At 41.7% G+C, this 21,625-nt stretch overlaps 2 protein-coding genes across 2 annotated transcripts; both read right to left on the bottom strand.

The window, feature by feature from the left end:
- Nucleotides 1-13,349: 13,349 nt before the first annotated feature.
- LOC109899454 (zinc finger protein 664) lies at nt 13,350-15,014 on the bottom strand. Its single transcript, XM_020494709.2, has 2 exons — nt 14,690-15,014; nt 13,350-14,275 (listed from the first exon to the last, which is right to left on the bottom strand). Exons 1-2 carry the CDS (start codon nt 14,880-14,882, stop codon nt 13,464-13,466), a joined length of 1,005 nt encoding a protein of 334 aa, XP_020350298.1. The 5' UTR covers nt 14,883-15,014; the 3' UTR covers nt 13,350-13,463.
- Nucleotides 15,015-16,321: 1,307 nt separating this feature from the next.
- LOC109899438 (zinc finger protein 37) lies at nt 16,322-21,052 on the bottom strand. The gene is made up of 4 exons (XM_031833769.1): nt 21,023-21,052; nt 20,190-20,336; nt 19,953-20,106; nt 16,322-19,584 (listed from the first exon to the last, which is right to left on the bottom strand). Exons 1-4 carry the CDS (start codon nt 21,050-21,052, stop codon nt 17,507-17,509), a joined length of 2,409 nt encoding a protein of 802 aa, XP_031689629.1. The 3' UTR covers nt 16,322-17,506.
- Nucleotides 21,053-21,625: the final 573 nt, after the last annotated feature.

Raw genomic sequence — 21,625 nt, 5'->3', positions numbered from 1 at the left:
AATTTATTCCAATCAATGTTGCTGAATATCATGTGGCTGTCCATGGTACTGATTTCTGTCTGTGTGTATGTGTGTATATGTTTGTGCATTTTTTGGACTCACCCTAGATGTAGACTAGTTAAACACCAATGCCATCCTACTCTCCTTCATGTTGGCAAAACGGTCTATGGCTCTGTACGCTTTTAGTTTTAGTTTTCTTAGGCTACCCAACTAAAATACTTGCTAGCCTGATATCCTCGCATTGGCAACAATGAATCAGCTAAGTTAGCTAGCTAGTTTGCGTGACCCTACTAGGCTACATCCAGGCTACATATTGAATTTCAATCGTCTCAGGCCAGTGGCACAATATATGAATTTAAGGTTAGATCAGAATCACTGTCATAATCATTGACCTGTACAGAGAATTAAGTCAAAACCACAAGTCCAAATCCCCATCTCCATCCATGGCCGATTTAGCAAGCTTGCTACTGCAGGACATCAACATAAGCAGACCAGAAACAGACAGGTTTTCCTGACAATGATGACGTTTTGATTAGGATGTGATTTGATTGGTGTGAAGCCAAATCCAAACTGGCTTCCCTTTGGGGTCATTTTGCTGTGCTAGGACAATCCACAGTTGATCTCAGCTTAATGCTGATTGTCTAACAAAAAAATAAATAACAATATCAAGGGAGGCCAAATGCTTGCTGGCATCAATCAATGAAATAATACAGTGGCAACATGTCATACTCTTTTGTTCCAGAGAGCATCAGATAGATTGGCAACACATACTGAGACAGAGGGGCGCTCTGAAGATTTCCCTGTGAGATTCAGCCACTTGCGAATCGACGGAAATTATGAAAACACAGAGTGTCGGAAGTTAAATTAATTCATAAATATTATTTTTTCATTGGTCAAATATTTAGGGAAGCCTGGCTTCCTTTGGCAACCATGACTACACCATTGCTTAAAGCAATAACTATTCTGGGTGCCACAGTAAAAGTATTGTATGGAATACTCAATAGGGTCTCTAGAATGTATATATGGTGTCATTTCATGGGGCTCTGAATATTGAATACATTATCATCACATATGGCTTACTGCACTACAGAAAACCCACTAACCAAACAACAGGGCAGGACATGCTAACTGGATTAAAGGGCAACTACTATCTACTATCTAAGTAGCTTAGATTTTTCTTCTCCCAGATCTCAGAAGTCATCCCCTGATGGGGTTTATGCAATTTTGTGAAAAAAGAAAATGAAATGTTGTTGTTTTTCTATAAATATTCTGTGTAAAAACAACTCAAAACCTGGAGAAAAAATTACAAAGAAAACGGTATTTGGGGGAAAAAGTAGGCATCAATAAAAACAAATACAGATTTTTAAAGGCCCTCCCAACGTTTTTTGCTGTGCATGACTGCACTTCAGACTGTGTCATCCTGCAGCACAGTATTTTAGGAAAGGTTGAGGTCAGGTCCAATATTGACTGTTCACCCAAGAGGGAAAGAAGTTGGCTATGCCACCTTTAATAAAGCAAAGGTTTATGTCATATTTGACATAGGTGGTTATGTCACATAGTTATGCCACATTTATGAACCCTTCATAAAGCATGACATACAGTTATAGATGATTTGTATCACATTTATGTAGTGTTTATGAAGGCTTTATGAAGCCTTTATAAGCTGCAATTGATTTAAAGCAGGACCGTATTGTGTCGTTGGCCCACTTTCACAAATGAAAAAAATATATATATATATTTCACCTTTATTTAACCAGGTAGGCAAGTTGAGAACAAGTTCTCATTTACAATTGCAACCTGGCCAAGATAAAGCAAAGCAGTTCGACACATACAACAACACAGAGTTACACATGGAGTAAAACAAACATACAGTCAATAATACAGTAGAAAAATAAGTCTATATACAATGTGAGCAAGTGAGGTGAGATAAAGGGAGGTAAAGGCAAAAAAGGCCATGGTGGTGAAGTAAATACAATATAGCAAGTAAAACATTGGAATGGTTGATTTGCAGTGGAAGAATGTGCAAAGTAGAGATAGAAATAATGGGGTGCAAAAGAGCAAAATAAATAAATACAGTAGGGAAAGAGGTAGTTGCTCGGGATAAATTATAGATGGGCTATGTACAGGTGCAGTAATCTGTGAGCTGCTCTGACAGCTAGTGCTTAAAGCTAGTGAGGGAGATAAGTGTTTCCAGTTTCAGAGATTTTTGTAGTTCGTTCCAGTCATTGGCAGCAGAGAACTAAATAGAGAGGCGGCCAAAGGAAGAATTGGTTTTGGGGGTGACCAGAGAGATATACCTGATGGAGCGCGTGCTACAGGTGGGTGCTGCTATGGTGACCAGTGAGCTGAGATAAGGGGGGACTTTACCTAGCAGGGTCTTGTAGATGACCTGGAGCCAGTGGGTTTGGTGACAAGTATGAAGCGAGGGCCAGCCAACGAGAGCGTACAGGTCGCAGTGGTGGGTAGTATATGGGGCTTTGGTGACAAAACGGATGGCATTGTGATAGACTGCATCTAATTTATTGAGTAGGGTATTAGAGGCTATTTTGTAAATGACATTGCCGAAGTCGAGGATTGGTAGGATGGTCAGTTTTACAAGGGTATGTTTAGCAGGATGAGTGAAGGATGCTTTGTTGCAAATTAGGAAGCCAATTCTAGATTTAACTTTTGATTGGAGATGTTTGATGTGAGTCTGGAAGGAGAGTTTACAGTCTAACCAGACACCTAGGTATTTGTAGTTGTCCACATATTCTAAGTCAGAACTGTCCAGAGTCGTGATGTTAGACAGGCAGGCAGGTGTAGGCAGCGATCGGTTGGAGGCCACGGAAGAAGAGTTGTATGGCATTGAAGCTCGCCTGGAGGGTTGTTAACACAGTGTCCAAAGAAGGGCCAGAAGTATACAGAATGGTGTCTTCTGCGTCGAGGTGGATCAGAGACTCACCAACAGCAAGAGCAACATCATTGATGTATACAGAGAAGAGAGTCGGTCCAAGAATTGAACCCTGTGGCACCCCCATAGAGACTGCCAGAGGTCCGGACAACATACCCTCCGATTTGACACACTGAACTCTACCAGAGAAGTAGTTGGTGAACCAGGCGAGGCATTCATTTGAGAAACCAAGGCTGTCGAGTCTGCCGATGAGGATGTGGTGATTGACAGAGTCGAAAGCCTTGGCCAGGTCAATGAATACGGCTGCACAGTATTGTTTCTTATCGATGAAGGTTAAGATATCGTTTAGGACCTTGAGCGTGGCTGAGGTGCACCCATGACCAGCACTGAAACCAGATTGCATAGCGGAGAAGGTATGGTGGGATTCGAAATGGTCGGTAATGTGTTTGTTGACTTGGCTTTCGAAGACAGGGTAGGATAGATATAGGTCTGTAGCAGTTTGGATCAAGAGTGTCCCCCCATTTGAAGAGGGGGATGACCGCAGCTGCTTTCCAATCTTTGGGAATCTCAGATGACACGAAAGAGAGGTTGAAAAGGATCAAGTGGGCCACTTTGAAATGTTAGTTTTCTTTTTTAACACAACACAGTAGGGCCTAAATGCATTTGTGTGATACAAATGTAACACAAACAATATCATACATTTATTTATTTAAAAAAATTATTATTTCCCTTTTTCACAGTATCCAATTAGTAGTTACAGTCTTGTCTCATCGCTGCAACTCCTGTACAGACTCGGGAGAGGCAAAGATCGTGTGTCCTCTGATACACAACCTAACCAAGCCAAGCCACACTACTTCTTGACACAATGCCCTTGAAACCTTGAAGCCAGCCACACCAATGTGTCGGGGGAAACACTGTACACTTGGCAACCGTGTTGGTGTGCACTACACCCGGTCTGCCAAGGACATCCCTGCTGGCCAAACCCTTCCCTAACCCGGACGACGCTGGGCCGATTGTGCGCCGCCCCATGGGTCTCCCAGTCGCAGCCGGCTGTGACAGAGCCTGGACTCAAACCCAGAATCTCTAGTGGCACAGCTAGCACTGCGATGCAGTGCCTTAGACCACTGCGCCATTCGGGAGGCCCTCTCATACAACATTTCAAAAAATCTACTTAAAGAAGACAAATGCTGCTGCTCGTAGGGTGCGTTTCAAGACTGGTAAGACTAGAGACAGATGAGCTGGGGGACTAGTTGACCGGGATCTTTGATAGCCAGCAACCCCTGGAAGGTATCCCTGATGATAACCATTTGGACTATTCAGATGGGGGACCGTTCCAAACCTCATTTGGTAGGACACTTTCATTCAACATGTGTTCCCGGATTGCAGGGAATATGTAATGTTGCCAATAATATATTGCAATCCCATAATAAAAATGAAATAATGTTGTCAAATGCAGCAACGTAATCATTTTCTAGAGGCAGATGATTACCATAGCTTGGAGAGGACTTGAAGGTTAGCCCGCTACAGGATGAAGGTCAGCCCGCTATAGGGTGAAGGTCAGCCCGCTACAGGGTGAAAGACAAAGGATGAGCATGCATGAGAAACTGGCCATTGAATTTCATGGGCGCAAACTAAAGTATTTAAAAGAAGAGCATGATATGAAGATGCACATCCGACATGTTGAATTGTCTATGAAGGAGGATGAGAGAACCACGAAGCAGCAGCAGTACCAATGTTCTTCTCGAACCAGCACCAGTTCGGGGTCCCGATAATTCCATTTGTGAATTAAAACATGTTTTGTTACCAATCCAGGGCTATTGTTTGAGCTATCTTTGTTGTGAGAAGTGCTGCATAGCCAAAGCATCTCAGCGGGCTAGTCAATATCTGTCATTGTCTGCCTCAACCATGGGATCATCTGGGTCATCCTCATCTTCAATGCAAGGATCTGGGCAGCCATGCTGTTTGAGGTCATTGAGACACACTGCTGTTGCAATCGTGACAATTCAGCAATTTCTTTGTTGAAAGCGCAATGTGTTTCTGAGACCCTGGAAACGACTCCTCCATACACCAAACATGCACTCCACTACACCTCTGGTGCGGATATGAGCTTGGTTGTACCATTGTTGCTCAGGTCCTATTGCATGAAGATAGCGGGTGAGCAAGAAGTTGGTCTGTGCATACCCACTGTCACCAAGTATGATTCCCCTATGTTGTCCTCCTTCAAGCTGAGCATACAAAGAGAAGTTTTGGAAAATCCTTGTGTCATGAGTTGCACCTTTACAACTTGCCTCGATGTTGGAGAATTGCACACTGGGAGTGCAGACACTTTGTACATTTATTGAAAACCAGTTTTTAAGATTCCTGTTCTCCTAAACCCTTTTCCTCCATTTTCAAGGTCAACCTGGGGGCCAACATCGGTGAGAAAGACCCACTGCAGCTCATGAAAACATAAAGAGAATGTGAAAGACTACTACCAGAAATGGATGGACGAGAAGGCACAGAGCCTCATCGATAAAACAAGCAGGGTTGGATAGGTTACTTTTTAAATGTAATCCGTTACTAGTTACCTGTCCAAAATTGTTATCAGTAATGTAACTTTTGGATTACCCAAACTCAGTAACTTAATCCGATTACATTTAGTTTATTTTAGATTACGTTCCCTTTAAAAGGCATTAGAAGAAGACAAAAATGTATGTTACCAATTGAACAACATTATTGCAGGATAAATCAATGTTAAAGTTAACATAGCTTGCCATATATGGATGTTACATTTTACATTATGTTTTTTTTAATGTAGGCTTCTTCTAACCCATCGCTTTCTATTACATTTTATACAATTAAATGATATCTTTACATTAATAGATATAATTTAAAAGTCCAAAAAGGGACAACTACAGATTGCCTCTGTAAGTCTATCAAAAGTGTGCGAGTTTGAGCATGTGTCCATTAGGCCTTTGGATTTATTTATTTAATCAGCATGAATTAGATTGAGCAATAAAAGCCCCACTTTTATTCCACAGGCTTTGATCTGCACTATAGAGCTGTTATTCTATAGGCTGGGATCCACACTATAGAGCTGTTATTCTATAGGCTGGGATCCACACTATAGAGCTGTTATTCTATAGGCTGGGATCTGCACTATAGAGCTGTTATTCTATAGGCTGGGATCCACACTATAGAGCTGTTATTCTATAGGCTGGGATCCACACTATAGAGCTGTTATTCTATAGGCTGGGATCCACACTATAGAGCTGTTATTCTATAGGCTGGGATCCACACTATGCAGCTGTTATTCTATAGGCTGGGATCCACACTATAGAGCTGTTATTCTATAGGCTGGGATCCACACTATACAGCTGTTATTCTATAGGCTGGGATCCACACTATGCAGCTGTTATTCTATAGGCTGGGATCCACACTATAGAGCTGTTATTCTATAGGCTGGGATCCACACTATAGAGCTGTTATTCTATAGGCTGGGATCCACACTATACAGCTGTTATTCTATAGGCTGGGATCCGCACTATAGAGCTGTTATTCTATAGGCTGGGATCCACACTATGCAGCTGTTATTCCACAGGCTTTGATCTGCACTATAGAGCTGTTATTCTATAGGCTGGGATCCACACTATAGAGCTGTTATTCTATAGGCTGGGATCCACACTATACAGCTGTTATTCTATAGGCTGGGATCCGCACTATAGAGCTGTTATTCTATAGGCTGGGATCCACACTATAGAGCTGTTATTCTATAGGCTGGGATCCACACTATACAGCTGTTATTCTATAGGCTGGGATCCGCACTATAGAGCTGTTATTCTATAGGCTGGGATCCGCACTATAGAGCTGTTATTCTATAGGCTGGGATCCACACTATGCAGCTGTTATTCTATAGGCTGGGATCCACACTATAGAGCTGTTATTCTATAGGCTGGGATCCACACTATAGAGCTGTTATTCTATAGGCTGGGATCCGCACTATGCAGCTGTTATTCTATAGGCTGGGATCCACACTACAGAGCTGTTATTCTATAGGCTGGGATCCACACTATAGAGCTGTTATTCTATAGGCTGGGATCCGCACTATGCAGCTGTTATTCTATAGGCTGGGATCCACACTATAGAGCTGTTATTCTATAGGCTGGGATCCGCACTATAGAGCTGTTATTCTATAGGCTGGGATCTGCACCATAGAGCTGTTATTCTATAGGCTGGGATCCACACTATAGAGCTGTTATTCTATAGGCTGGGATCCGCACTATAGAGCTGTTATTCTATAGGCTGGGATCTGCACTATAGAGCTGTTATTCTATAGGCTGGGATCCGCACTATAGAGCTGTTATTCTATAGGCTGGGATCCACACTATGCAGCTATTATTCTATAGGCTGGGATCCACACTATAGAGCTGTTATTCTATAGGCTGGGATCCACACTATAGAGCTGTTATTCTATAGGCTGGGATCCGCACTATGCAGCTGTTATTCTATAGGCTGGGATCCACACTATAGAGCTGTTATTCTATAGGCTGGGATCTGCACTATAGAGCTGTTATTCCACAGGCTTTGATCTGCACTATAGAGCTGTTATTCTATAGGCTGGGATCCACACTATAGAGCTGTTATTCTATAGGCTGGGATCCACACTATGCAGATGTTATTCTATAGGCTGGGATCCACACTATGCAGCTGTTATTCTATAGGCTGGGATCCACACTATGCAGCTGTTATTCTATAGGCTGGGATCCACACTATGCAGATGTTATTCTATAGGCATGGATCCACACTATGCAGCTGTTATTCTATAGGCTGGGATCCGCACTATGCAGCTGTTATTCTATAGGCTGGGATCCACACTATGCAGCTGTTATTCTATAGGCTGGGATCCACACTATGCAGCTGTTGCAAGAGCACATTTTTCACTGGATGTCCACTGGTTTGAAAAACAATGATTGATAAGCAGCTTAAACTTCTTGAATTCAACCATTTTGGGTTCAAATACAGATGTGTGAACAGCCATCCACAACAACCACAATCCGTAAGGCGCAAATAACTAAATGAGAGAGCAGCAGTGTGATTCACATCAATGCGCTATATAGATATCAATAATAAGTTATATTCGTAGTGCCGTAGAATACAACACTGCTGTCATTCGTACCGCCAATTCTTTATTCAAGTTGGATAATCTTTGGATGTCGACAGCAGTCGCACCATTGGAAGACAGAGCTTGGACTGTAGCCTACAAAAGCCTATTCCTGAGCTATGTCCGAATACCCGTACTAACATACTGTATACAACATACTTAATGAGTATATACTACATACTAAATACAATTAGTTAATTTTATTTACTATAAACAAACAGTATGCTTTCAGTTGAGCATACTAGCTCTTCACCTGTCTACCGGAAGTTGATGCTGTTGCTATGCAACCTCTTGCTAGCTAGTTAGCATAACAAATTACTAGTTAGACATTCGGGTGTGTTAGAAAGAGGAGGAAGGGAAGCGCTACTAAGGTACACAATAGTACATTTTGGTTGACAGAAGATGCTCTTTGGTAAAAGTGGTGAATTGGACATGAAAAACAAAGGAGGACCAAGGCACTTCTTAAATTCAATCTGGAGTGCCAGAGTGCGCTCGTAGATTCAGAACATTGTCAGATTGTCCATTTGTAAATTCAGAGCGTTTCACTCTCGGAGTGCACACTGGAGGCTCAGGCCTAGGAGTAGGGTTGGTTTGAGCATTCTGACCTTACAACGGCAGTCGAGCACCCAAGCTAACATTGGCTAGCTTGCTAGCTACTTACAGACACAAATGAGACCACTCTGACCATTTTACTCGCCCTAGCAGAGCTGGTTAGGCAGTTTTCATGTTACCCAGAGCATTGGTGACTGCAACTGTGCTGCTGGCAACAATTTGATTAGAGGTTTACTGACACCGGCCATATTCAACAGGTGTTGAGCGCTGGTAAATTCATTATTCTGCAGTGAAAGTGCTCTGAAATCGGAGTAGATAGAACGCACAATGACTATACCATTTAGCTAAGCTAAGAATGACGGGAATAATCAAGTCAATAAACATTGGGTAGTTAGTTAGATAGCCTATATTTAATATACTGTCAAGTTTGATGTATAAGTAGCCAACTAACGTTAGGTAGCTAACTAACAACATACCGGTAATGATACGCTATGTGGTTCGTAAGGACAGCAAATTGTCAGCCAATATAACGTGTGCGGTAACTTATTTGAAAAGTAATTACTTTATTATATTGCTCAACATTTTCTTAACATTTGTCATAATTAGTTAAAGCAATGAATTTGTATCTGCTCTCGTTGTACTTTGACTGCATATTTTCCTTCATTTTCTTCAAATCTGGAAACAATGTGAAGCCACACCCATTTCCTGAAGAATTGCATTATGGGCCCTAAAGTATGGAAATAGTGTCCTCTGCGTGTATACTTCATATTTTGGCGAATTTAGTATGACACCCCGGAACTTTTGGCATACCAACTATATCCATATTATGACCAATAAGCATACTATATACTCAATTCACGTCACAAATAGTATGGTTAGTGCAGTTAGTATGAGTATTCAAACACAGCTCTGCTCTTTTCCCGCGATCCATCAAACCCATGTGGTGTGTCATCATAGTGGTCTTTGACTTGTGGTCAGACTTGCTCAGGTGGAACAAACTTAAATTTGTGTTATTTTTCAATGCTAATTTGAATGTCAGAAAACAGAGAAGTGTCAAAGATTTTTTTTCGCAAACATACTTTCTGAATTTAAAAGTAATCTTCTAAATAATCATCTAGTTTTTCAAAAGTATCTGTAATCTGATTACAATATTTTTGCTGGTAATTTAACAAATGACAATTACCCTTTTTTTTGTAATCCCTTACATGTAACAGATTACATGTAATCTGTTACTCCCCAACCCTGAAAATAAGTAAGCACATATGAAGGGGGATAGCTAAACATTCAGCAGATTCCATGCAGTTTTGTTTATAAGCAACAGCTTGTGCAGATACAAAACATTCACAAGCCCCACACACCCATAATAATCATATAGTGTGAATAATGTAGAGAATTCAGGGGTAGCCCTGACCAGGATTTGAACTCCAGTCCAGCAACTGTCAGCCCAACACCTTAGCCCTTACGCACTAATCATCAATGGCAGAGATCCCAACCTCTTTTACACAAAGAGATCCCAACCTCTTTTAAGGTCGCGACACTACCCCCTTCCTTTGGGTCCTCACGCGTCTTTATGCCAAGACTTTCACTTTAACAAACGCCTCTCCGATGGCCTCACTGGCACCATCCCACGTTTCACACCAATGTAGTGAATTGAGGGGTAGCCCCGACCGGGACTCAAATCAGGTTCCAGCCACTGTCAACCCAACACCTTAGCCCTAGGTGTTGTTTGTTTAGGTGTTGGGTCGCTACAATAAGTGAACATGTTGCCTTGTGTTTTCCTCCTCAGCGGAGGCCTTCCAATCGGGGGAAGATCCCGCCAAGTCCGTTCACTGGTTCCCTAGTTCGTTATGTTTTTATCGGCTTGTCAAAAAAATATCTTCAAAAAGTAGGTTAACTTCGCATGTTCATCCGAAATAATTCCAGCATCCGAACAGTGCACTGTGCACCAGCCAACTTTCCTTGAATTTGTAAGTGGCTGAAACAATTTCACTGGAGAAAGCATTCAAGCGAGCGAAACAGCGTCCCTCTGTCTTACTATGTGTGGCCCATGTATCTGATGCTGTCTGGCAAAAAAAGTGTATGACATGCCTTACTCTTTTTGGCCAGACAGCATCAGATTAATGGGCTACACATACTGAGACAGAGGGGCACTGTTTTTCTCGTTCAGATGCTTAAATCTAGGATTGATGCGTCATTATTTCGGCTTGCGTCTCGGTCAAATAAATAATCAATATTTAAATGTTTTATTTGGATGGGCAAGGAGGTACGGTGCGGAGGGCCAGGCCCCCTAAGGCCCGCCCATAATGTCGGCCCTATACTGGGGACTGAGCTTTTGCAGCGTTCATAACATCTCCTACTATTGTAAAAATGAGCATGAGACTGGGAAACGCCCCTCCAGCTCATAATTACTAGTGGGATCCCTGAGCTCTGACTTCTCTTACATGCTGAACTCTGATCACTACTAAATAAATGACCCTTGATAACAATTTCAGCAGTTAAATGCAACAACAAAACATTATTTATAAAAAGCAATCTATTGATATTGTTTTTGAACACTATAATTTGTTTACAAGCATGATAGCTGTTGTTTTAGTTTATGGTTGACAAAGCTTGTTTGCCATTAGCCAATTTGTGTTTCTCAACCATTTCACTGTGAAAGCATTCAACTGTTTTTTATGACTTCACAACTGGTAATTACCCCCTTCCCACTTGGTTATGAACGCAGCAATAAACCTTTGATTTGTGAACCCCAGGTGGCCCTCCACACCCAGGCATGCTACCAGTGCCCGGGCCCCATATGAATGGTCATGGTCCTCCTATGATGCAAATGAGGGGCCCCTCACCACATGGAATGATGCCTGGAGATGAGATTGTTGCCCCAACACTTAAATTATATAAATGTATGTAAATGTATTTTTGATAGGCATTGGATTAAAGATATACAAGTTCTCACCTGCATTTACAAAATGTATCTACTGCTGATCACCAATATCTTCATTGAACAAAATACAGTAGTTCATGCATGGTCAAGGTCATAACTTTGAGATGTATTTTTCACCAAGATTTGATAGAATGGATTCATAAGGGACATGTATACTCGACCATGATTAGGATCTAATGTGAATAACAAGTGAAACCAGTTAAGATATCTGTGATGTTTGCTGTCCTGTAGGCCAGGTATGCGAACACCAATGGGCCACATGCAGATGATGCCTGGGCCACATGCAGATGATGCCTGGCCCACATTAGATGTGCCCCCATCGGCCAATGATGCTAATCAGACCGGGTATGATCCAGCCAGACAGATCAAAATCAAGTGGTTCTGCACTGCAATACATGCTCTTTGGAGGTCACTGCTGCCCAAAATGCATTGTTTGGGTTTTTGAAATGGCCACCTATTGTCTCGACTCTAAACCCTTTTGGTTCGAGTGAACACTGTGTTTCAGCGAGCTCCCATGGCATTAGTTAATTTTTCTCTTTATATTAATTTCTTAGCTAGAAAAGGTAGTACAATTTGCAAAACAAGTTACTCTACAATGAGTCTTGACGGATGTGTCAAAAGTTTCTGACAACATGCCCGGCAGAACTACTAAGAACTCGACCAAAACCACCACCCCTGTAGGGCTCCCGAGTGGTGCAGCGGCCTAAGGCACTGCATCTCACTTGCACTATATTAATTGGTGCAATGACAGATAACAGACTGTGGTTATGTAAGGGGACATTCGAGGGAGCCATAATCCCATAAAAAATACGGTTTTAAAGTATGAAGTATATTTTAGACTCTCTTTAATATATATATATATATATATAAGCACAGATTTTGTACCAAAATTGGTGGATGTTGGCTTTAACCTTTGGATTAATAAGGGCATAGGCAGACTAAATTATGTATATGCTGACAAGATTCTAATGTAATTTGAGCAGATGGTTGAGAAATATCGGCTCCCAAAGCAGGACTTTTCCCGCTTTCTACAAGTCAGACACGTTTTCAACCAACAACTTGGTTGACAACCCTGATGTATGTCATTGAAAGAATGCTTGTTTTCTTCACAATGCAAAATGTCTGTAAGTTTATTTTATGACACTTTAAGGTCCTTTTCTACTGTAGACACACAGGGGGTCAAGCGAGTGTGGGAGAATGAACTGTCTGTTACTATTGTTGAGGAGATGTGGGAGGACATTTGGAGATATGCAAAAACAATATCTATCTGTAATCGCATTAGAGCAATCCAATTATGAATAATACACACATTGCATATATCTCCAAATCGCAGACATGCTTTTAACCCTTTCTGCTCTCCTCAATATCTTAAATGTAAAACTGATACATGCACCCTTACACATTTCTTATGGCCATGTTCCAAATTACAAAGGCACTGGTCTAAAGGTACTTCAAGAAATTCCATGGGTCGACCTAGAATGAAACTCAATTTCTTTGCTGTTAGTTCTCCCTAGTAAGCATTACTTCTGCGCGTCACAGAAGGCTGTACGACATTCCTACCTCCGCAGCGAGGAAAAACATCCTCTTGCGGTGGATTAGTGACATCTATTCAAGGTTGGCACATGCAAACACCTCTTATCCCTTGGGTTTTGTTATTCCATTGTAAAATGGGCTTTTTTTTAGACCCACAGACTTGTATTTTTTTCAATAAATAACATTAGTAGACTTGAACATGTATGTTGGTCTTCAATCATTTTGTTTGAATAATAGATGGATGACAGGGGCTCCTAACTATCTATTGCTTCATAAAATGAGAACACCTGTTGTTTAGTAAATGGTCAATTCATTTATTCCTTCAAATATTGACCCATATTTTATTAAATTAAAAGGGCATTACTTAAGTGTGCCATATAGATTCAGACAGACTCTTTCTCCGCAGGTCACTTGTACGTTCTTTTCTTCTTGTGAATGTGCAGCATGTGATTCGTAAGGGCATTTGTACGACTGAAGCATTTGCCACAATCATGACAGCTAAATGGTTTCTCCCCAGTGTGTATCCTCATGTGCTCCGTCAGGGCTCCTTTCAGTTTAAAGCATCTTCCACAAACATGGCAACGGTGTGGCCTTTCCCCTGTGTGAAGTTTCAGGTGTGTCTTTAAAGTGCCTACCGCAACAAAGCCTTTGTTACATAAAGGACATGTAAATGGTTTCTCTCCTGCATGACCCATCATGTGCACGATAAGACTTTTTTCCCTCTTGAGGAATTTGCCACATACATTGCACTGAAATGGTTTGTCTGATTCTGCATTGCCAATTAGCTGATTCATATTTAATGTGCTCACGGAGCTGTAAGGGGTTACTACAGAGAGGGTTTGAGAGTCACTGGTTGGTTCTGATACTCTGTAATCCTCTTCATCGGGTTCTATTTTGATCTCTTCAATTGTGCTGGTAGGTAGTGAGTCCCTCTCTCTGTTCTCTACAGTTTGTATGTGGTAAAATTGGGAGGACTTATGTGGGTCATCCTGATCACAGTCACTTTTCACAAAGGGAGGAGAACATGTTAGAATGTTGGTATCAGACTCCAGCCCCTGAAGCTGCTCTTCCTCCTGATTGGTCCTGAGTTCTTCCTGTTCTTCTTTAATCTGTGTGGGGTCTGAGTCCTCCTGCACCAGACCAGGGGTCCACTCCTGCTCACAGTGCTGCTGCTCAAGGGGAACCTCCTCAGGGACAGGGAGAATGAGCTGCTGGGTATCTGGCAGAAAGGACAGAGGATGAAAGAGTTGTCTTGATCTCCATATTCATAGTGGTGACAAGACGAGATGTAATCTGTCCAAGTATTAGGCACTAATATTTTAAAATATTCACGTTGATTATAAATGAATGGGTGTTGTAAAAACTCTAGAGGCTTGCACAGATTATTTAATCAGCCAATAACCATGGTAACTTTGTTGCAGTCGATCTGTGCGTCTCAGAAAATAGCTTAGTATATTTGCTTCCTGAGATATTACACTAGCATGTGCTTCCTTCCCGCAAGTTGATATCAGATAATCGTGCACAGCGCGACACCAATAGTCTATCTGGAACGCAATCAATGTGTAATTTATTGAATTGTGTAGCATAATTAATAACTACACCTATCTGTAATGGTAGGTAGGTGGCCACAAACCTGCTTTATGTAACTTTATCTTCGGTTGGGTAACGATGTGCAGTTGCCTTCGTAGACGATCGATCTCCTCCTTTGAACGGGAGATTTCTTCCTGGTACTCCGTTATCGTTTTTTCCACTGCCCCAAATATCTCAACAGCCGCTGCAGTTAATCGCTCGGTGAGAAACGTATTCAACAGCTGCAGTTTGGACATTTTCAGATAGATTAATGCTCTTAATCCACAGAATCAACAATATTTATTGCATTTCTTCTCTCAAATGCAAATAAACGGATACACATGCGCAGCCTCTATAGCTCTTGCCCTGGGAAGTTATTGGCTGTGAAGAACAGCTCGCTACATTACCGCCACCTGCTGTGCAGTATGACTGATTTAGAGTGAATCATTATTTTCATCTTTTTGACCAGAACATTTGACACATTAAACTCCAACAGTAGGCTATGTGAGCCACAGGATATCATAATAGCCAAGTTCATTATGCATAAAATGTTTATAAGAAACAAACCTAGATGATTGTAGTGGTATGTCTCCTCCATGGTCTCATAATACTGAAGTCAAAAAATGTATGTCTCCACTATAGCCTCTGCAGTGACAGTAATTATCAGATGGTTTGCTATGCAAACCCGCCGGAGCACGGAGAATATCTTATTAAACACGCATTTCCTATTTGAAATGATTTGCCAACCGGCTACCTGGTCCACAACGATGTTCATCTTTCATGGACTACGCACCCTGTACTATCATGCTAGAAATGCACATTGCTCTTTGCACATCATATGCACCGGACTCTTTTTCAGAAACATATTTTCCCCACCGCACATTATCCTGTAAAAGTGTTTTTTTTTTAATTCATACATCTTTACATACATAGTGTACACTGAGTGTACAAAACATTAGGAACACATCCTCTTTCCATGACAGACTGACCAGGTGAAAACTATGATCCCTTATTGATGTCACCCGTTAAATCTACCTCAATCAGTATAAATGATGGGAGACCGGTTAAAGGATTTTTAAGCCTTGAGACATGGATTGTGTGTGGGCCATTCAGAGGGTGAATGGGCAACACAAACTATTGAGGAAAGGGGGATGTCAAGTCAGTTGAACAATTGAAATATGCCTTCCACATTTAACGCAACCCCTTTCGGTGCCTTTGCACAGGGTATGTCAAGAACTGCAACGCTGCTGGGTTTCTGGTATGTATCAAGAATGGCCCACCACCCAAAGGACAGTCATCCAACTTGACACAACTGGAGAAGCATTGGAGTCAACATGGGCCAGCATCCTTGTGGAATGCTTTCGACACCTCGTAGAGTCCATGCTCCAACAAATTGAGGCTGTTCTTAGGGCAAATGGGGGTGCAACATTATTAAGGTGTTCCTAATGTTTTGTACAATTAGTGTTTAATGTAGCCTGTAGTTGTTCAATTGGAGTGCATATCGCATGTGGATTTGTGTAAACTCTGCTTCTATTATGCTGTCTGTTTATCATTGTCTGTTTACTGTGGCAGCACTATTTCACCAAGTCAAATTCCTTTAAAATGCAAATGTATTTGGGGAAAAAAGGTGATTCTGATCGATGATATCTATGGATGTTGTGTGTGCGCAAAGGGTGCAAACTCAAGGAGTAGGCTATTTCAAGAACAAAAATGTACATTTTTAATGAATGGTAAATGTAATGGACAAATATTCATAGGTTTCACACAAAATGCTGATGTTAGGTCAAACAAAAAGCTACACATTTAATTTGGGTGTCAAGCTAAGGAAGTCCATTACAATAAATGACAAAACATGTACACAATTCTTTGTTATTGCTGCAACAAATACTTTCATAAGATGAAATCAAGCCGATACCGATGATATAGTATTACATAGATCACCACTGAGGGGAGGACAGCTCAAAATAATGGCTGGAACAGAGCGACTGGAATGGCGTCAAACATGTGGAAACCCTATATTTGATACCCTTCCACCGATTCTGCTACAGCCATTACCATAAGCCCAATTAAGTGGCCACCAACCTCCTGTGATATAGATGCATTAATATCAAACGCATTAGCCTTAAAGGGATAGTTCACCAAAATTGGTTTCCTTACCCTGTAAGCAGTCTATGGACAACGTATGACCTTTTCCACATGCTAACGTTTTAGTTTTTGTGGCGCAAAACCCATTCAAGTCATGCTACCGATATTAGCATTTTTCACGCATCATGTCCAAATCATCCGAAAGTATCTGAAATGGATTGTGATCCTCAGTCACAAAAAAATCAGTCCCATGACTCTAATGGGATTTGTGCTAAAAAGTTTGCATGTGAAAACAGTGCCAAGGAAACTAAACCAAAACATGGATTGCCATTATACCTTGTCCATAGATTACTTACAGGGTAAGGAAACCAATGTAATTTGGTTGAACTAACCCTTTAATCAAACAAAATAAGTTTTGCTAATAGAAGATAATGACAAAATTGTTGTGACATTTGATAAATTAGCTGGGACTGTTGCTTCTGCCTTAAAATCCACTCAAACTACAAACTTGTCAACAATGTTCTGCATGTTTATTCATGCATACCCTAAGTTTATTCTACCCAGTCGTCCTCTAAGGTTCCTAATGGTATATAGAGTACGATGTGCTCTCAAACTAGGTTCTAACCTCACATTTTCCCCACACAGGTCTCTTTCAACTTTTTGAACTGTGGTGGTGTATTGTCAATTTCTCACACCAGAAAACGACAAAAATAAATTCACAATGAACGGAGGAGTTTTTACTCTAAGTGCTCTTCTCGTTCTCTCACGATTCCCATTTGATTGAATCATTTACCAGTCATTGAACCGGTTGTTTCTCTGCCGTGTGTTTCATAATGTGGCTAGCCAAGTACGCCTTCTGAGTGAAGGATTTGTCACAAACATTGCACTTATATCTTTTCTCCCCCGTGTGTGTCCTCATATGAATTTTCAGGTCTGCATTCAAAGAGAAACATTTGCCACATTCTTCGCACCTGCATGGTTTCTCCCCTGTGTGTCTTATCATATGGGTGGTCAGATTTCCCTTCAGACCAAAGCATTTGCCACATTCAGGGCAGGGATATGGTTTCTCCCCTGTATGGGTCCTCATATGTTCTGCCAGTTTTTCCTTCCGACTGAAGCTTTTCCCGCAATCGTTGCACTGATAGGGTTTCTCTCCTGTGTGAATTTCCTGGTGGCGACTTAGATGAGTCGTTGATGAGAAACATTTTCCACATGAAGTGCACTTAAATGGCCTCTCCCCTGTGTGAGTCTTCTCATGGTCTTCCAGGGATTTTCTCACAGTGAAGCCTTTCCCACAGTGTTTGCACTGAAATGGCTTCTCCCCTGTATGGATCCTCATATGCACTTTCAGATTGGAACTACAAGTGAAGACTTTAGCACAGGCGTGGCAGAAATGCTTCACTCCCATGTGGGTTTGCAGATGCTTCACCATACTATCTGTGGACCTAAAATCTTTCCCACAAACCCCACAAAGATGGTATTTATCCTTTAAATGAATTTTTTGCACATGACTAACAAGATAAGTCATGAAAACAAAAGACTTCCCACACATCTTGCAACAATGAGGAGCCGTATGGTTTTTATTGGCTGATGTTACCTTGGGTAACTTGGAGATTTTCCTGACTCCACCACTGGTAAGATAACTTTGTCTTTTCTTGTGGGGTAACTTTTTAGTTTTCCTCGCTTCAGCACCGGCAGGAGAGCTTTGTTCTTTCTTGACCCGTGCTCTCAATGTCCGAACTAACCCCAGTGCTGACCGTAGTCCTCCAGTCTCCTCTCCTCTTATACGTGGTGACTTTGAAGTTCTCCTGCCTACTGCACTAGTATTGGGGCTTTGCACAGTCTTGAGGGGTAACTTGGCAGTCTTCCTGCCTACTGAACTGGTATCAGGGCTTTGCACGGTCTTGAGGGGTAACTTGGCAGTCTTCCTGCCTACTGAACTGGTATCAGGACTTTGCACTGTCTTGAGGGGTAACTTGGTAGTCTTCCTGCCTACTGCACTGGTATCAGGGCTTTGCACTGTCTTGAGGGGTAATTTGGTAGTCTTCCTGCCTACTGCACTGGTATCAGGGCTTTGCACTGTCTTGAGGGGTAACTTGGTAGTCTTCCTGCCTATTGCACTGGTATCAGGGCTTTGCACTGTCTTTAAGGGCAACTTGGTAGTCTTCCTGCCTACTGCACTGGTATCAGGGCTTTGCACTGTCTTGAGGGGTAACTTGGTCGTCTTCCTGCCTACTACACTGGTATCTGGGCTCTGCACTGTCTTCAGGGGCAACTTGGTTGTCTTCCTGCCTCCATCACTGGTATCTGGGCTTTGCACTATCTTAAGGGGTAACTTGGTAGTTTTCCTGTTTACTGCACTGGAATGGGAGCTTTGTACTTTCTTGTGGGGTAATTTTTTGGTTCTACGGCCTCCAACACTTGCTTGCATACTGGTTGTCCGTATTAACCCCAATGCTGACAGTAGTCCTCCACTCGCCACTACATCAACAGTTCCACTGGTGTTGTTCTGAGCTGCAGGGGATACTGGATTTTCTACAGAGAGGGACTGGAAGTCACTGGTTGTTAATGATGCCCCATTTCTCTCCCCCTCCGGTTCGGCGTCCATCTCTTCAGTTGTGTTGGTGGTCGGTGAAGGCTGGGGTGGGTCCTGATCATAGTCACTTTCCACACAGGGTGGAGTAAATATGAACTCTATGTCGGGCTCTAGTCCTTGATACTGCTGCTCCTCCTGACTGGTCCTGACCTCCTCTTCCCCTTCAATGTGTGTGGGCTCTGGCTCCTCCTGGCCTAGACTGGGGCTCCACTCATGCTCACAGTGCCGCTTCTCAGGGGGAACCTCCTCTGGGACAGGGAGAGTAAGCTGCTTGGCATCTGGGGGGGTAAATTACATGAACATTCAGTTTGTGGCAGAAATAAATGTTTATATATTTCATTACATTTGTTTACAGTTGTTGGCTGCCTGTCTGCAACAATTGAATTTGCAACAACTCTAGCCATGCCATTGATCTAGTAACGTTAGTGATAAAGAAATGAAAAGCCCGCACACGTAATACAGCTAGCTAGCTAGTCGCTCCCCAGTGCGTTACCGCACCCAAAAACATTGGGGAGCTACTACCGGGTGCGGGACTTTCAATTATTTATCTATATAATTGTTTAGCCCAGCAACGTTAATCTAGTTTAGGATGTGCACACCACCCTCCTATTTTTTTATAGTCTAGTTAGCAGTGGCCACTACTAACCTGATTTATGTAACTTTAAGTCGGGTTTCAAAGCCAAATCCAGAAGCCTCTGTAGACGTTCGATCTCCTCCTTTGAACTGGCAATTTCTTCCTGGAACTCGGTTATTGTTTTTTCCACTGCTCCAAATATCTCAACAGTTGCCTCCGTCAAGCGCTGTGAGAGAAACACATTCAACAACTGTAGTCTGGACATTTTGAGGGAAATTAAAGTGAATACGTTTATGCTTTTCTGCTCACTCCGTAGCCCTGCTTAAACAAAGATGGCGGAAGTGAAACCACAAGGGCGGCCAGAGTGACGAACCAAAGATTGAAACTCTGTGGACGACCTACTCTGCATTTAGTCACGTGGTATACAAAGAGTGACGATCTTGCGGTACCGAAACCCTACCAACAGAGGGCTTTAAGCGCAAGAGCAGATGAATGTTGGTCATTTTTTCACAGAAAACAAAACATTTATAGACACGGGCCCTCATTCGAAGTAACAAAATGTCACGACACTGTATCTAGGTTTCCATCCAACTAGCGACAGGTTTTCCCACTCGTGGTGTTTCCACCAAACGGATTTAGTGCGGAAAAAAAATCAGTGCGTGATGACATTGCTACTTTTTTTGTGAACTCTCTCTCGCTTAACTTTTCATGTACCAAGTACAAATCTAAAGTTCATGTGTTTCCATCACATTTTCCTATAGTTCTGTCAAAAACTGTTGTGTTAAAAAGCCAAGTGCCTACTCTGGTTTTAGAACTTGCGATCTAGCCAACAGATAGAGTATATGTATACGCCATATGTATTGAATTCAAAATTAAATAAATCGTGGACATGAAAAATAAAGTTAAGAATGTAAACATATTTTCGAGTACGGGTGTATTAATGGATATTGAAATCAAAAAACAAAACAATTGAAAGCAAAATGTATAGAATTGTAAACAAAAATAAGACATCAAAAGCAAAACCCAAAAACTTGTAATCAACTAATTTTAAAGCGAGAGCAAAACTGACAAATTAATAAAAAAAAATATTTGAACATGATAGACATGCTTTTTTTTTTACCTAGTTAAGTGGACGATCTGACGTCACCACTACGCGCCAAATCTTCCCCCATGCCCGAATGTTCAGAACATTCTGACACATGGGGGAAAGAATTGGCGCGTAGTAGTGACGTCAGATCGTCTACTTAAGTAGGCAAAAGAAGAAAAAAGCAACAAAAAAGGTTAAATCAGGAATACATCTATTCTAGATTTACGTGACATAGTTTTGGTTGTCCAACCCTTAGCATCTGGATTGAAATAACGCCAGGCATCCTCAACAAAGAGATCCTTGCATAATATAATGATGTTACTATTTTGAGGGTTTTGACTCGTTCTAGGCGGAAAACGATCAGCAGATGCATTAGGTGTTTCATTAAAATGCCCTGAAATAATTAGAAAAGCCTCTGAGTATTTGTTGCTTAAATCCTGTACTTTCCTGGTAAATTGGGTAAAAAGGGTCTTATTAGGAGCATGTGAGTTATGTCCGTATACATTACAGATGATGAAAATAGCATTGTCAAGTTTAACAGTTACTATGACCCATCTGCCGTCTTGTGAAGATGTGGATTCTAGAATGTCACCTTTAAACTTGTGAATAAGTGTCAAAACACCAGCAGAATGATTTGATCCATGACTGAAATAGGCCA

The sequence above is a fragment of the Oncorhynchus kisutch genome, linkage group LG1 (assembly GCF_002021735.2).
Source record: "Oncorhynchus kisutch isolate 150728-3 linkage group LG1, Okis_V2, whole genome shotgun sequence".
Classification (NCBI taxonomy): Eukaryota; Metazoa; Chordata; class Actinopteri; order Salmoniformes; family Salmonidae; genus Oncorhynchus; species Oncorhynchus kisutch.
This window is presented reverse-complemented; position numbering and strand designations above follow the sequence as displayed.